The following is a 16,358-nucleotide window of genomic DNA, read 5'->3' as shown; positions in this document are numbered from 1 at the left end:
TCTGTGAGCATCCCATCGTATCACATCGGCCTCTGTGGGCATAATCATCATCATATGACCAGTTGATCAGGTGGTAGTGCGTATATAACGTCGTAACCTTCCCCATAACCCATATAGATAATATAAATATACGCGTATATAATGCATGAGTGGTCATAGTATATATATATATATATATATATATATATATATATATATATATATATATATATATATATATGTATATGTATGAGAAGAGAACTTTCTGAATCTATCGGAGTGTCGTAAGGTCGTTACACCTCCGCAATCGTTATGAGATAGCATTTTCATTAACAAATGACTTTATGAAGCACACTAAATCTGGAGAGAAGCTTGTCGAGAACAATATCATAAGGACATGAATTGACATAGAACATCTCTAGTTGCTAAGAATAGAATCATTATGGAGTAGCGTTATGTTTACGTTTCGTTCATATGGATCATGCCAAAAGAAGGAAAGTTAGCCTTAACATACCTCAAGTCGTCAACACAATCCTACAACTAATCTGTCGAACTAGTGCTCCAATCCTATAACAAAGGAAAGCATTTACAAGCTTAGATGGTACTAGTATATCACGTATATCAAACGATAAATCGATTCTAAAATGAAACGACAAACATTTCCCCTATTTTGAATCATCACAGCATATCCAACAGCCAACAATCAACACAACAACCTCATATAATCGGCTTCAAACTCATATCATCAACATTTAGAGATGTACAATAAAATAGTCCGATATATGCTCGCATACGACACCTATACACCTCCTTCTTCTAAATACACCCCATAAAACAACCCCAACACAATCTTAACATCAACTACTATCCATACAACAAGATTTTAGCTCAAAAACATATTAACAATCATGACTCAAAATAGATTACAATTCAAAATAAACTCAAATTCATATTTTAACCTTCCCTCCAACTTCGTTCCCTCCAAACCTAATAATAACCATCACATGAACTCATAAACATGGAAATAAGATGAATTCTTACCTCAAAGACTCAAGAACATAGCAACTCCAAGATTACTTCACTTTGAAGTGTCCTCCAAAGCTACTACAAAGTGGAGAAACAAGCTTCAACAACACTTTGGAAACCTTTGGCACTTGATTCTCACTTTAATTCCTTAACTTCACTTGGGGGGTTGATTACATATGATGGAGAGGGTTCTAGAAGTGTTAGAGGTCAGGGGAAATGAAGAAAATGTGACAAAAATAGGAGAGTACGAATTATATAAAAAAAAGAGTTACCACCGACTTAAATTTACGGTCCATATTTGCGGACCGTAAAACTTATACGGTCCGTAATTTCAACAGTAAAATCCCACTTTTGCCGAAACGCATTCTTGTCAATTCGTTCAACCTCTAATCCCTCCAACACATACTAAGCGTGAACTTAAATCCTCGTATACTCAAGATGAACACGTCTAATCTTATAAAACTTCGAAGATATTTCCGCTCTCCAAATCTATAACAACCAACTCATGAAGATACTTAACGTATAAAAGTACGAGGTGTAACACCAGTCACCTACACAGACCGACCGCCGATCCCTTCTTTGAACAATGGATTGCTACCCGTGAGTACTTTTACTAATTCTTTCTCCCATCTTTTACTTTGTGTATTTCTTCTAACTCGTACTCTGTGACTTGAAGCTGCCCCGATTGAACCAGACCCTGTACCCGAGATCTTTAGCTAGGTGATGGACATCCTGCGCTCTTCTCGAGGAATCAAAAGGACATGGATGAGCATATATGCTGACCGATGGAAAGGAAAAAATCATGGTAAGCCGCGAAGCTCCTTGTTTTTCATTTATTCATTCACCGGGTCTACCTCTAACGTCTTTTCCCTCTTTAAGCATATCTATTAGAGGATTTACTTCTCGAAGGATTTTTTTTCTCGCAATTCTTCCCTTGCGAATATTCTATAAGTCACAACTGAGACCTCCGGCGGTTGCAAGCGCGATCTCCCAAATCTGAGAGAAGCACCCTTGCAGGGAATTAGTGCTCACGTACGACGTTGTCACCGTTTAACTTGATTGAAGCATGAAGAGATAACATCCATAGTGTTATCCCTATTAATGATGATGATGATGAGGGGCAATAAATTAGAGACATGGGTTAGTAAGAGTCCACTGAGGGGCAAGGTGTTACCGATTAAGCAAGGGGAAGGCACCGATAGGGGGAGGATAGTCCCTAAAGAACTTGCAGCATCGATTCCTGCATGTTCCGAGGAGCATAACGCTAGTTTAGAAGCATCTCTCTCCCTTATGTTCGCACTATTCCTCGGGGTATGACCATTTCGTCACCTGAGTTGCCATAATGTTTTTCTTTCTCTCTCTCTCTCTCTCTCTCTCTCTCGATCGACCCCTTTCATTTCTATGCTCAGGGCCATGTCACAGTTGTTTCTACCTTGGAGGTGGCCACCGATCTACCCCGCTTCTTTTCTCGGAAGACGGAGAAGTTGAGCTCCGAGAACCAGCGCCTTCTGGCTGCAATTGAGGCAAACCGGGGACGAGAGCTCTAAACTCTGATCCCTTAAGGATTTGATAAAGCTCCATTGTGAAGATGTTGAGTGAGCCCTGGCAAGGCACAAAGATTCGCTAAGGGAGTTACATACAATCTAGTAGAGGGTTCAGGAGAAGGCTTCTTAGATGGAGGTAAATTTGGGAGTCACCTAGGAGCACATACAGAGGATTAAAGCTTCTCAGGCTCGGCTCAGAGCCCAGTGCAAACAAATACAGCTCCGCAGGGCTATTGACCAGAGTGTCGTTCACCTGTCCCAAGACTTCGTCATTCTCCAGACTCGCGTGGATACCTTAAGAGTGGTTCAAGAAGGCCAGATTGATGATGTACCCACCACTCTACTGGTTGTAGAAGTCGACTTGGGTGTCGCTGACATAGCCTTGGCTAACCTCTGTGAAGCCGAAGGGAGTAGCTCTAACAGTGAGAACGCCTCAAACTCCTCTATGAGCGGTGACGCCCCACTCTCTGCTTAGCTTGCTCTAATGATTTGATTGTCCGGGCCTTCGTGCCTTTTATTTTGTTTTAACAGGATGATTAGGCCTGCGTGCCTTTATTTTTGTTCTTGTTGGATAGCCGGGCCTTCATGCCCATTATTATATTTTTTTTGTTAATATTTGGGCCTGTGCGCCCTTTACTGTGTCTTATGACGATTACCTTGTTACATCCGGCATTTTTGCATATTCGAAAAATTTGAGATAACTTGACTTGTAATGAATGAGGCCATATTTGGACCTTACTTGGTATGAATGTGTAGGCTATGAATGCATTGGTGTGAAATTACGAAAGGAGGCCAAGGGCAAAATTGGAATTTTTGGAAACTTGCTTCATGAATTACAAGATGTAGCCAATTGGACTCAACAAAAAAAAAATAATAAGAAAATGAGGCCCAAACAAGGGAGGCCCAACCGGCCATGTACACTTGATCCAAGCCCATGGATTATTTAATTTCCATGTGATGAATTATCTTATATAAGTCATCTATATCACTTAGAAGGTTCAAGAAAAACACAAAGCAAAAACAAAAACAAGAGAGCAAGAGAGAGCACGGCCAAGGGAGAAAGAAAGGGAAAAAAAAAGGAAAAAAATTCTTGGAGCTAAATCCTTGGTTCAAAAATCCATTTCTTGTGGGATTATTACTAATTGCAAGATTCTCTACAAAGTGACATAATTATTTTGGCAAGAAAGTAGTGTTGGTGGCAAGTGATGAACTTGAAGAAAAGGTGAGAATCAATTCATTTTCTTATGTTATGAAGTTTGGTTTATGTTGTAATATGTAGAAGTAAGTAGAAATTATGAAAATATGGAAGTTTGCAAAGTGGGTGTGTTTATATGAAGGAGGCCGTGTGTGTGTATATGTCGTATGTTTATGATGACTTGAATTTATGTTGGAATCTAGTTGTAGTTATAGTAGAAATTGTATTGGAAATGAAAGTTGAATGAATTAGTGGAAGTTGGAAAATGTAGTGTGTGGCCGTGTGGTGTATGTTGATGATGGAAGGTGAACTAAATTTTGTTAGTATGATAATTGTGTTGATTATGAAGTGAATGAAAGAATAATCGTTTTTGTTGTCATGGAAAATTTGTTGTTAAGTTGTTGTAGGAAGTTATACAACTTTATTATAACTTATGTAAATATGGAAATGAAAGTAGTAAGAGGCAAATTAGGATTGTCATTGATGAAGTTGGAAGATGTGAATATGTCATGAACATGTTTGCTAAAAGATTGGAAGTTGTGGGTGAATTATGTCTTTGGTAGGAGACTTGTATATTGTGTATACTTTATGTATATTTGGTGAAAACGATATGACATGCCTCCGAATCATGTTGTAATGGCCTTGATAGGTGATGAATATGAAAATGATAAGATTGGTTTGAAAGTGTAAGGTCGGAATGAAAGAAGTAATGTTATGCCGGAAAGATGGCTAGTTATGCCATATTATGTGTTTGTAATACTTGTTGTTGTTATTAATGTTGTTGTTGGGTTGCTGTGTTGACATATTAAGCCGAGCTATGTCTCGGGGATGTTATATGTATAGGGGAAATGCTGCCGAAATTTCGGTAGGCAAATATGTGCTTAAGTTTGGAGTCTTAAGGTTTGAAATTGACAATTGGTGATTCTGGACGAAATTGGAATCGAAGCCAAGCGAGCGTAAGACGCAATCGAGGTATGTAAAGCCTTCCCCTTTATTCTTAGGCATGTTCTGGATGTAATAGGCTCGGCCGCGAGCCTTAAGTACGACTCCGTTTCTCGGAATTCGAGATGGAAATCCGTTCCAATTCCTTCAGTACAATTGAAACCATTTCCTTATAAAATGCCTTCAAAGTGAACTTTTGCACGAAACCTTCCCAAACGGAGTCGGAACACCTCCAAATGATTATGGATGACCTCATAAGGTCTATTATCAGTAATTTACATATGTCGCCCCGAGTTGGTCCGAGGCGGGCCCACAAGGCCCGATGCCTTCTGTATAACCTTAATTACTTTGGTTCTATCCGATTTTCTCAGAAAACATCTGGACTATTATTTTGATTATGAAATGACTATTTTTATGCAAATCTAACAAAATGATTTCTGGACATCTGAGAATCTGATCCTGATAATAATATGTCGTGCCTTCCCAAGTAGGACATAGGCGCGTATTATGCATACTATCCGGATACTCTGACTTGACTCGCCGTTTGGCACCCTTCAGTTTGATTGAGTCTGTATGTATGTGGTTTCTCATTAATCTGTTCGTGGCTGTCTCAATGCATTCCTTCACTGCGTCCCGGGCCAGGTTCTGTTATCGTGCATGTTCCTCTGCATTGTTCACCGCGTCCCTCGGCGTGCGGGCCTGGATTTGTTATATCTGTATGACTATGATATTATGATCTGTGTATGGGGATGGTGGCCAGGATGGCATATGATCTGATCTGATTCTGTCTGTCCACCGCGTCCCGTACTAAGAGGGCCGGGTTCTGTTACCGCACCCCCAGACAGGGCCGGGATCTGTATGTATGTATGCATGTGCCACCAGCATTTATATAAGGACATGCCTCTGTATGATTCTGTATGACTCTGCATGCATAATTTTGTCCGGCATACTTTTGTCCGTCCGTCTGGATTACGATTTTGTCTGTATGTCCGTATGGATTCTGATTCTGTATGTCCGTATAGATTCTGATTCTGTATGTCTGTATGGTTACGGTTCTATCTGTCTGTCTGAACCATGATTTTGTCCGTCTGTTGGGATTATGATTCCGTCCGTCCGTTCGATTTATGGTTTTGTCCGCTATATATATATATGGTTCCGGTTCAGACTATGATTATGTTTGTTATGTTTCTGCTTTGCATACTCGGTACATTTTTCGTACTGACCCCCGGTTCTTCGGGGGCTGCGTTACATGCCCGCAGGTACAGACGCACCTGGAGATACGCCGCCAGTTTAGGGCATCGATTCTGCTATTTTGGAAGAGCTCCTTTAGTCCGGAGCAAATACTTTTGGTACATATCTTCGGTCATCTGTAGACTCTGTATGTATGGTATTTTGGGGTACGGCGGGGCCCTGTCCTGTCATCTGATTCTGTATGTCTGTAGAGGCCTGTAGATAGATATGTGGGTTACGGGTTTCATCTGTTTAGGTAAGTACGAATGATTTTGTGACTCCGTCTGTATGTTAGCCTCATCAGCTTGTCTGTAAATTTCTGTATGTTCAGGTATGTATATGTTCGCGTGCGCCGCATCTGTATCGGCCTGATTCTGTACACATCTGTTTGAAAAAAAAAGGCAGTTTGGTACGAAATTCTGTTAAGTAGGTACGTATGGGTATCCAGTTAGGATACCAGTCGCGGCCCACGGGGTTGGGTCGTGACTTCTGCTTGGATACCTGATCTTTTTATCTTTCCCAAACATTGATGATGCTTCACGCTTTGACATGTGTTTTGATTGGAACGATCTGGCTAGAAATAACCGGTTGACTCTTATTATTTATTTTTAACACTTAATCATCGGGGCATGACCGCTATGCCTTTTTTTTGGACTATGTTCATATTCGGACATCGGTTTTTAAGCTAGAAAGTATTGGCCGATGCACGCCTCTTACTTGCGTTTTAATTTGAGGCCAATACCTCTAGCTCAATCCGGACATGTCACTTCCGGAAACACTTTTCTTGTGATTGGGAATTTTCTTCGTTGTCCAATTCACAATAAATGAGGGCCTTTTGAGTTCTATGCTGATGAGGAGGACGTCTCGACCTCATTTTAAGGCACAAAAGTTCAAGGAACCTGCATGCTTTTAGGCCCTAAGGTCGTGTCATGTGATCAAAGCAGAATTATGGGGCCTTGTGGCTTCCGAATTCTGTTATGCCCCAAATGTTTGAGTCCGGAGACTAAATTATAGAAAAGCAAGGAAAATAAATGGGTTTCTTATTTCATTATTGAAGGTCGGGGGACGTCTCGCCTTATCAGTACATGGGCCCTTTCAAGGCTTTTACAGAACTCAAAAAACAAAAGAAACAAAAACGGACTGTGCCAAGTAAGGGTCGTCAGCTGTCCCAATTCTATGCGAGCAAGCCCAAGGAATAATGACCTTTCCAGCCTTGATCTTCGTTCATGCTACCCTCCCCTGCCCCTAATACTTGGATGCAAGTGCAGGAGGACTTGAATATTGGGTCCGGACACTTGGCTTGTCTTCTTCCCCGAAGTCCTGGTGCTAGTTGTAGGTAATACGCTTTTCAGTTGTTGCCTCATTAAAAACCTAGTCGAGAAAACCCACTTGGGACAAAAACTCGGCCAAGTAAAATAGTACAACACGTATTTTAAGTTTCTTGTTCTCACACCGGGAGCGATTTTTCACGGGCTAGTCCCTGTTATGAAAAGACATATTAGCAAAAACAAAAGGTTATTGTTTGATTGAATCATACATAACCCTCTTCAGAGGTAAAATCGTTTTAGATGGCTGACATTTCACCTGTTCTTTAACTTCCCCGTGTTTATCCTTCAACTTGTACGATCCTTTGCCCGCGATCCCCGCTATTTGATAAGGGCCTTCCCAATTGGCTCCCAATTTACCGGCTTTTACTTCCTTCGTCGTGGGTATCACTTTGCGCAGAACATAATCCCCGATCTTGAAATGTCTCGATTTAGCCTTCCCATTGAAGCATCTCTTCATTTTTGAGCTACTATACGGATGAGGGCCATCTCTCTATGCTCCTCCAACAAGTCCAACCCTACAACCATCGCTTCAATATTAGACTCCTTCTTGACCCGAGTAAACCTTAGGCTAGGTTCTCCAATCTTCACAGGTATTAGGGCTTCTGCATCATACACAAGAGAAAACAGGGTCTCCCCGGTACTCGTTAAAGTCGTGGTACTGTAAGCCGACAGTACCCCCGTTAGTTCTTCAGGCCATTGGCCTTTAGCATCTTCTAGTTTTTTCTTAATGTTTTGGATCAAGATCTTGTTAGTCGATTTTGCCTGTCCGTTTGAACATGGATGATATGGTGAGGAAGCTATATTTTTTGTTTCAACTCTTCACGGAACTTGGTGACCTTCGCTCTAACAAACTGAGGACCATTATTGCATGTAATTTCCTTCAGAGCCCCAAACCAGGATACAATATGATCACAAATGAAATCTATCAGCTCTTTCTCCGTGATCTTCTTATATGCTTTCTCCTCCACCCACTTTGAAAAAATTTCCTTTAGCACTAACAAGAATCTTAGTTTCCCTGGTGCCTCTAGTAATAGCTCGACGATGTCCATCCCCTACTTCAAGAACGGACAAGGTGCCACCACCGAATGGAGAAACTCCGCGGGCTGATGAACCACAGGGGAATGCCGCTGACATTTGTCGCACTTTTGCACGAAGGCCTTGGCATCTTCCTCCATTCTAGACCAGTAGTACCCAACCCTTATTAACTTTCTTACCAGCGACTAATATCCGGAATGATTCCCACAACTACCTTCGCGAACCTCTCACAACACGTAGTCTTCCTCCACCAGTCCCAAGAACTTGGCCAGTTCGTCAAGGTAGTATCATCTGTACAACTCTTCTTCGTGTATACAATACCGGGTGGCTTTAACCCTTAAAGACCATGCTGTCTTGCTATCTTCAGGAAGGGTCCCGTTTTGTAGGTAATTCATGACGTCACTGCGCCAGTCCTAAGTCAAACTCGTGGAGTTTACCTCGTTCAGGATACAGAATGGACGAGATGAACTCTGGAGTCCGACCTAATTCAGTCGTCTTGGTTGATAAGCACGAATTTGCCAGTGTATCGGCTTGTATATTCATTTCACGAGATATTTGTGTGGCCTTCCACTTTTTGAAATGAGACAGCAAAGTCATGATCTAGTCTAAGTATCGTAGAATCCGTTCGTATTTGGCCTCGTAGCAACCAAGGATCTGGTTGATGATCAGTTTCAAGTCTCTCTTCAACTCCACGTCATCATCCCCGAGTCCTCGAGCCAACTCCAAACCTGCAATTATAGCCTTATACTCAGCCTCGTTGTTAGTCAAAGGTAAACATCATACGGCTTGCTTGATCGTTTCCCTTGACGGTGTCATTAAGACAATCCCCAACCTCGTTGCCTTTATATTTGCGGCCCCATCGGTGTACAGGATCCATTCCCTGGAAGCGACCTCGGACGTTCAGATCATTTTTTTTTTCTAGGCACCAGGCATCATGCCTGGACTGTAATCAGCCATGAAGTCAGCTAGAGCTTGTGACTTAATAGCATTCCGGGGTCGCTAGGTTATGTTATACCACGCTGGGCGGGCCTGATTCGACCGGAGGATTTTCGGTAGCGTCGCTCTGTCCTTCCTCTGCTGACCCTGATCATATCGTACCCTGCCCATTCTCGCATCTATTCTCGGAGGCGTTGGAGCTCAGTACGGCTTGTACCAGTCTCTCGAATTTCTCTGTCTGAAAGGAGCTACGTTCTTGGGTCTTTCCTATGGACGTCCCCTTATCTCAATCTGGGTGCCAGCTCTCAGATCATCCTCTATTCTCATCTTCGTTGTGTACCGGTAGTTCACCTCATTTCATGTTTTGGTGGGCCTTCTCTCATGCTATCCTTCAGCTTCCTTGACAAATCCGAACTATTTGCATGCAGCCCGTCGGTAAATACCGTTGTGGCCCAGTCCTCGGGGATAGTCGACAACATCATCCTCTCTCGCTGGAACCTCTAAGCAAAGTTGCGTAGCAATTTATCTCCTCACTGCTTTATGGTGAAAATGCCCTCTTTATGTGTTTTAATCCTTAGGGCCCCCGCGTGGCCTTTTACTAAGGTATCTGCAAGTTCAACAAAAGAGTCAATAGAATTTTAAGATAAAAGAATATACAGTCAAACCTATCTATAATGGCAGCGTTTGTCCGAAAATTCCATGGCTGCTATATGAGGTGTTGTTATGTATGTATACTGACATTTGATGTTTGTGTATCATTTAGCTATTATAAACAAAAAGCAAGGAAAAATATATTTTTCTCTACCTTTTTTGTTATAAAAGAAAATAAAATACTTGTTAATTTAAAATCTCAATTGATTTTCATATTTCATTAATTAAGAATTGAAGTGACTAATAAATCCATAACTAGTACTGTACCTATAAAGAATTACTAGTTGTACCGTACCTATAAAGAATTAAAATCTAAGGAACATATGCATTTAAAATTAATTAAAAATTCATGGTGGAGGAAAAGATACTATGGCAGCTCCTCCGGCGGAAAAAGGGATCTCTGAACCGGAATTAGAGGAAGAGAATGCTGAGGGTTCGAATGCAGCGAGGAAACTCCAATCCTGGGCGAGACCTCAAGCAACACCCCCAGTTGAAGGATAAAGTCAAGTCACACCACCTACGACTGCTAAGATAGTCCGTGGGAATCGCCAATTGAAAAACGGTATGAAACTTGACTATTATCCTCCGGTACTGAAAGATGGGCGTAAGATAGTTCAGATTAACCCGATTGAAGTTGAAATTGAGTGTGAAAATGGGAAAATGCCCTAATGGGCCATGTGCTAGGAAGAACACCTTCTTTTAAAGATATGCTTAAGTTTGTTTACAGTGTTTGGAATTTCATAACAACATCGCGAGTCTATCTACATGATGAGGGATATTTCATATTCCTTTTCAATACCAGTGCTGATAAGAATTCCATTATGCAAGAAGGTCCTTATAATTACAATAATAGGCCACTCATACTTCGTAATTGGGTTAAGGACTTCGAATTCAAACTAGAAAAGTTGTGTATCATACCACTATGGGTGCAGTTTCCTGGACTACCTGTTTACTATTGGGCTGAAGAGAATTTGGGTAGAATTGCTAGTTTTCTGGGGAAACCAATTTGTGCTGATAGGTTGATAGCAGAGATTGATAGAATATCATTTGCTAGGGTCCTTATAGAAATTGATATTACTCAGGAACTGCCAGATGAACTATATATTGAAGGCACTGATGGATCAATACTAGCCCAGGAAATTTAATATGAATGGATGCCAAGGTTCTGTCATGATTGTCTGCAGTTGGGGCATGAGGATGGGGAGTACAAAAAGGAGCAACATCCCACCACAAATAATCCTAAACCGAAGCAGAAGAAGGCAAAAAGAAGAAGGCCTCCACCACCACAATGGTGGCCAAAGGACAAACCAAATGATGTAGCTGGGCCTAGTGCACCTCAACAGGAGGGGAAAGGGGATAAGGGTACTGCTATAGACTATGGTACTGATCATTTTCCTCCCTTGAGTATGAGTAAGGCTCCACCAAGCAAGCCTACAACACAAAGTGAGAAGGGCCAGCAGCAGAAAGTAAGGTCACCACAGAGAAATGGTCAGGCTGGTGACATTCCATAGGCTACTTGAAATAAAGGACCAGAGGAGGCAATTAACAGGGCCAAAGCACCTGATCCACCACCTGCTACATGATTTTTAGCTCTTGGAATGTAAGAGGGCTAAATAGGCCCTTTAAGCAGAAAGAGTTGAGAACTTTTTTGCATAAGAATAAAGTGAATTTGTTACGCTGCTTAGAGACAAAAATACAGGTACATAAAGCTGACCAAGTAAAGAGGTTCTTTGGATAGGGTTGGAAAACCTTTGCAGACTACCCTACTACTATGAATGGTAGGCTATGGTTATTTTGGAACCAAGCCTCTGTGAATATTACAGTGCTAGAGACTTCATCCCGACTTCTACATTGTAGGGTGCAAGATAAGAACTCTTCTTTTACTTGCCTCATGACATTCATATATGGCTTCAATACTGCTTCTACTAGGATAGGGTTGTGGAACCATTTGAGAGCCCTAGCTAACACAAGCCATGAACCATGGATTATATTAGGTGACTTTAATGTTGTCTTGTCTCATGAGGATAGAATTAATGGTGACCCATTACTCCCATAAGAAACAGTTGATTTTCAGAGATGTATTGAGGATATTGGTGTAGGGCAGCTATTAAGAAGAGGACAACACTTTACCTGGTGCAATAAAAGGGATGGGGCTGAAAGAATTTATTCACATATTGACTGGGCATTTGGCAATCTTGCTTGGTTAACTCAGTGTGGACATATAGAGGCAGACTTTATTGAGCCAGGATGTTTTGATCACTCCCATATAGTCGTAAACACTGTCAATTCTCATACACAGGTTAGACGGCCATTCAGACTGCTAAAGGTAGTGATGCAACAGCACAATTTTTAAAATATGGTGCAAGAGACATGGGGTCAACAAGTGGCAGGTCACACAATGTTCAGCATATGGAAGAAATTACACTTGATTGCCCGCAGGTCAGATTAGTTGCAAAAAGAGTTCTCTGCTATTGAATAAAGGTTAGAGCAGTTTAGAGGGAGACTGAAGGAAGTACAAGAGGAAATTACAACCAACCTCTTTGACCAGGCTCTAATCACTGAGGAAAGGGAGATACTTCAGGCAATTGAACTTTGGGAGGCTATTAATGAGAGAGTTCTAAAACAAAAATCAAGGGCTATATGGATCAACTATGGGGATAATAATTCAAAGTATTTCTTTGCTCATTTGAAAGCTAGGCAAGCAAGAAATAGAATTTCTTCAATATACAATGAGCAGGGGGCAAAGCTTATGGATCCTAGTTTGATACAACAGGAGTTAATGGGGGTTTTTTCGGACACCACTTGGCCAAGCAGCAGACATTCTCTCCTGCATAAATGTGTGTATTGCAAGAGATGGACCCTATTTGTCTTTAGAACAACAACGAAATTTGCTGCAACCAGTTACTGAGGAAGATGTTCTTCAAGCCGTGAGGGGCTTACCAGCTGATAAAAGCCCAGGGATAGATGGATTTAATGCTGAATTTTTCAAGTCACATTGGGATACACTAGGCAGGGAGGTTACTGATAGTATACTACAGTTTTTCTCATTTGGAAAACTTTTGAAAGGTGTCAATATTACTACAGTAACTCTTGTGCCTAAAGTTTCTGCCCCTACTCATGTCAAAGAGTATAGGCCTATAGCATGCTGCACTACCTTGTACAAGATAATATCCAAAATTCTAACTGCCAAGCTCAAAACAGTGGTAGATCACATTGTGAGCCCTTCCCAATCTACCTTTATTGAGGGCAGAAATATACTAGACAATGTCATTATAGCTCATGAATTGGTGAAAGAAGTATACCCAGAAAGAAGTGTCAGCCAGATGTACAATTAAGGTGGATATTAGGAAGGCCTGTGACTCAGTTGAGTGGACTTTCCTAAGGATGGTGCTATTGGAATTTGGATTTCCTACACCACTGGTTGACCTGATCATGGAGTGTGTTACTACTATTTAGTACTCATTGATATTAAATAGGGGGCTAACAACTACTTTTAAAGCTAAGAAGGAGCTGAGACAAGGGGACCCTATGTCCTCTTATCTATTTATGTTAGCCATGGAATACCTGCATAGAACTCTACAGCAACTAAGGAAGAATCCACAATTCCACTATCATCCTAGGTGTGCTAAAATGGGAATTATTCACATATGTTTTGCGGATGACTTGTTAATGAGCCGCAGAGTTGATGCAGCCTCAATACACCTTTTGTTCAACACTTTTTAGCATTTCTCAGAGGTATTAGGGTTGCAGGCCAATTTGGAGAAGAGTTCTATTTATATCGCTGGAGTGGAGAATGATTTCAAAGAACAGATGCTTGCTGATTTACATCTTAGTCTGGGTGACCTGCCTTTTAAATACCTGGGAGTACCTCTCTCCACCAAGAAACTATCAATCCATCAGTGTCTACCCATAGTTGAAAGGATGATCTCAAGAGTCAAGTGCTGGTCCTCAAAACTCCTTTCATACAGTGGCAGGATGCAGTTAGTGAATAGTGTCCTCTTTGAGATGCAAACATACTGGGCACAGATCTTCCTTTTGCCTAAGAAGATCATTTCCATGGTCACTACTGTGTGCAGAACATTCCTATGGACAGACAGTAACAACCTCTCTAGGAAAGCCCTTGTAGCATGGGAGAAAATTTGCAAACCAAAGACAGCAGGGGGATTGAATGTGCTTGATATTTCAACATGGAATAATCCTGCAATTTATAAGCTCCTATGGGCTGTGGAACAAAAGAAGGACAAACTCTGGGTGGTTTGGATTCATACCTTCTACATAAAAGCAAATGACCTTAGTACTATGGCCACTCCTAAGCAGGGCTATTGGCTGGTGCGAAAAGTCTTTGATTCAAGAAGCTAGATACCAGGAGCAAATGATTTACACTCAAGGCTGCAAACTATGACTGTTAACAGCTAGTATAATATAAATAAAGGCTACTATTCGATGGTGTCTCAATACCAAAAAGTTGAGTGGGGCAAGCTGGTACTGCTGAAAGGTATAATTCTAAGGCACCAATTCATTTTGTGGATGGCACTGCAAAGAAAATTGTTAACTGTCGATAAAGTAATTAAGTGGGGCATCACAGTACAAACTGAATGTGTACTGTGTGACACCCTGCTAGAGGAAACTTTTGATCATCTATTTTTTGCTTGTCCATACTCTCAACATATATGGGCTGCTATCCTAACCTGGCTGGGTGTTCAAAGATCAATAGGGGACTGCAATCAGGAAGTGAACTGGCTACTACAGAGAATTAGTCATAGTCGACCAAGAGCTTGTATAATGGGATTTTGTTTTGCTGCTATGGTATACCACATATGGGCTGAAAGGAACGAAAGAAGATTCTCCAACAAACAATCTAGCAGCCTGAAGAGATTGAAAGATGTTGTTGTGCAACTGCATATTGAAGGACAAAATCATAGCAAGTGGAAGAGTCTTTGGAGAAACTAGTTGCCTATCCTTCTTAGTATTATTGTATAGGTGCAAATGCTTTTAATGTAACTGTCCAGGAACAGAAAATAGATAGGTGAGAGCTAACTTTGAGTCCAATAGAATTAGTAGCTTTGTAATGATCACATTTTGGTTGAATGAAATTTAACTTTTTAACCAAAAAAAAAAAAATTTAAATATTTCAAGTTTGACGTAAGAATTCTACAATTGTGGGTTTTTTCGTAAATTCGAGTCTCATAGTGATAATACAACGCTTGAATTGACGAAGATATTTGTCCAAACTTTCAGCAGAAAAGAACAATATCTTTCTCTTGATGATTACCACAAACATTTTAATATTTTATTTTTATACATAATATATTTCTTACAAAATATTGTTACACAATATTTGAGTATGGCTGTTATAAAGAGGTAATTTTACAAAGACTGTACCGCTATAATGAATGCTGTTATAGGTAGAATATTGTTATAGAGAAGTAAAAATATAACATGAAAAATTGATTTTGGAGAAAATCATACCGTTATAGTGAAATGCTGTTATAACGAATGGCAATTACAAAAAGGCCTGACTGTACCAGGCAAGTGCTCCCTTTTTGAGAATTTGGTTAAATTTCTTGAGCATGACTGACTAGATCTCACAGTGCTTCAAGCCATGCCCGGTGATTGTGGCTTTGAAAGTAGTTATGTGCTCCCCAGGATCTATGGTTCCATCATATTTCGGTATATTCGACATTTTAAACTTCCTAGGGATAGGCTTAAGGGCCGCACTCAGTTTATAAGGTGTTTTCCCGTATTTTCTCTCACCCGCTCCTTTAATGATGGGAGGCGTCACCGGTATCAGGATAATGCCGACTTTTATGGAGTTTCTAAAAATACTCCGCGCCCATCGGTAAGGTTGCAATGATTGGGTACCAAACTGTTTGTGGAGCTTTGACATTACTCCTTATCAGTTGGCACGATTATTGTATAGTTGAGGGGGGAAGGATTTACATGTGTTGAACCCTTGGGATTGAAAAATGAAGGCCGACACGCCAAAGTTCTCATGGCTTGCGATGCTTGGAAGAAGAAAAGCTTATATCCCATAATTTGGGACCAAAACTGGGTGATGGTTGGGGTAAGGCTGGCATTGCCGTTGTTGGGTTTTGGATTTCAAGGGGTTGATTGACGCTCTTAGAAGCCTTTTTTGAAGAGAGTCTTTGAACTACTCCAAAATAATTGTCCCAGTTTTTTTTATTCCGGTTAATTATTCTGAAACAGTGGGGAGACCGAACCCTTGTGTAGGGTTAACCGCCTACGTATCTTGCCAGGCCAAGAATCAGGTCAGACGTAGTTCGGGCAGATACTGTGTTGCATGTAATTTGTATGATTTCTATGAATTGGTAGTTGTATTGAAAAGAAGTGAGGATATGAACAAGAATTCGGACATGGAAAAGTCTGTTCCGGAGATGGAAAGAATGTACAAGGCTGTGTTGTATTGAAAAAGATTGGTAGAATCAAAATGATAGTTGCAAAGATTGAAAATAGGTATGAAAAATAATATGG

The 16,358-nt window shown here is 40.9% G+C and overlaps 2 protein-coding genes across 2 annotated transcripts; both read left to right on the top strand.

Annotated features, from left to right (window-relative positions):
* The first annotated feature begins 11,020 nt into the window (after positions 1-11,020).
* Positions 11,021-14,225, top strand: LOC132628726 (uncharacterized). The gene is made up of 5 exons (XM_060344487.1): positions 11,021-11,363; positions 11,966-12,165; positions 12,358-12,703; positions 12,768-13,162; positions 13,590-14,225. Exons 1-5 carry the CDS (start codon positions 11,021-11,023, stop codon positions 14,223-14,225), a joined length of 1,920 nt encoding a protein of 639 aa, XP_060200470.1.
* An 84-nt stretch (positions 14,226-14,309) lies between these two features.
* On the top strand, positions 14,310-14,816 carry LOC132628723 (uncharacterized). Its single transcript, XM_060344486.1, has one exon. The coding sequence runs from the start codon at positions 14,310-14,312 to the stop codon at positions 14,814-14,816; it is 507 nt and encodes a 168-aa protein (XP_060200469.1).
* The last annotated feature ends 1,542 nt before the right edge of the window (positions 14,817-16,358 follow it).

Source organism: Lycium barbarum, chromosome 2, assembly GCF_019175385.1.
Source record: "Lycium barbarum isolate Lr01 chromosome 2, ASM1917538v2, whole genome shotgun sequence".
Lineage (NCBI taxonomy): Eukaryota > Viridiplantae > Streptophyta > Magnoliopsida > Solanales > Solanaceae > Lycium > Lycium barbarum.
Note: the sequence above shows the minus strand (reverse complement) of the source record. Positions and strands in the feature narration are given on the sequence as shown.

Coding starts and splice junctions, on each gene's coding strand:
- LOC132628726 (XM_060344487.1), top strand. CDS start 11,021: ATGCCAAGGTTCTGTCATGATTGTCTGCAGTTGGGGCATGAGGATGGG. Junction 11,364..11,965: donor ACAGAGAAATGGTCAGGCTG/GTGACATTCCAT, acceptor ATATTGGTGTAG/GGCAGCTATTAAGAAGAGGA. Junction 13,163..13,589: donor CTCATGAATTGGTGAAAGAA/GTATACCCAGAA, acceptor AACACTTTTTAG/CATTTCTCAGAGGTATTAGG.
- LOC132628723 (XM_060344486.1), top strand. CDS start 14,310: ATGGTGTCTCAATACCAAAAAGTTGAGTGGGGCAAGCTGGTACTGCTG.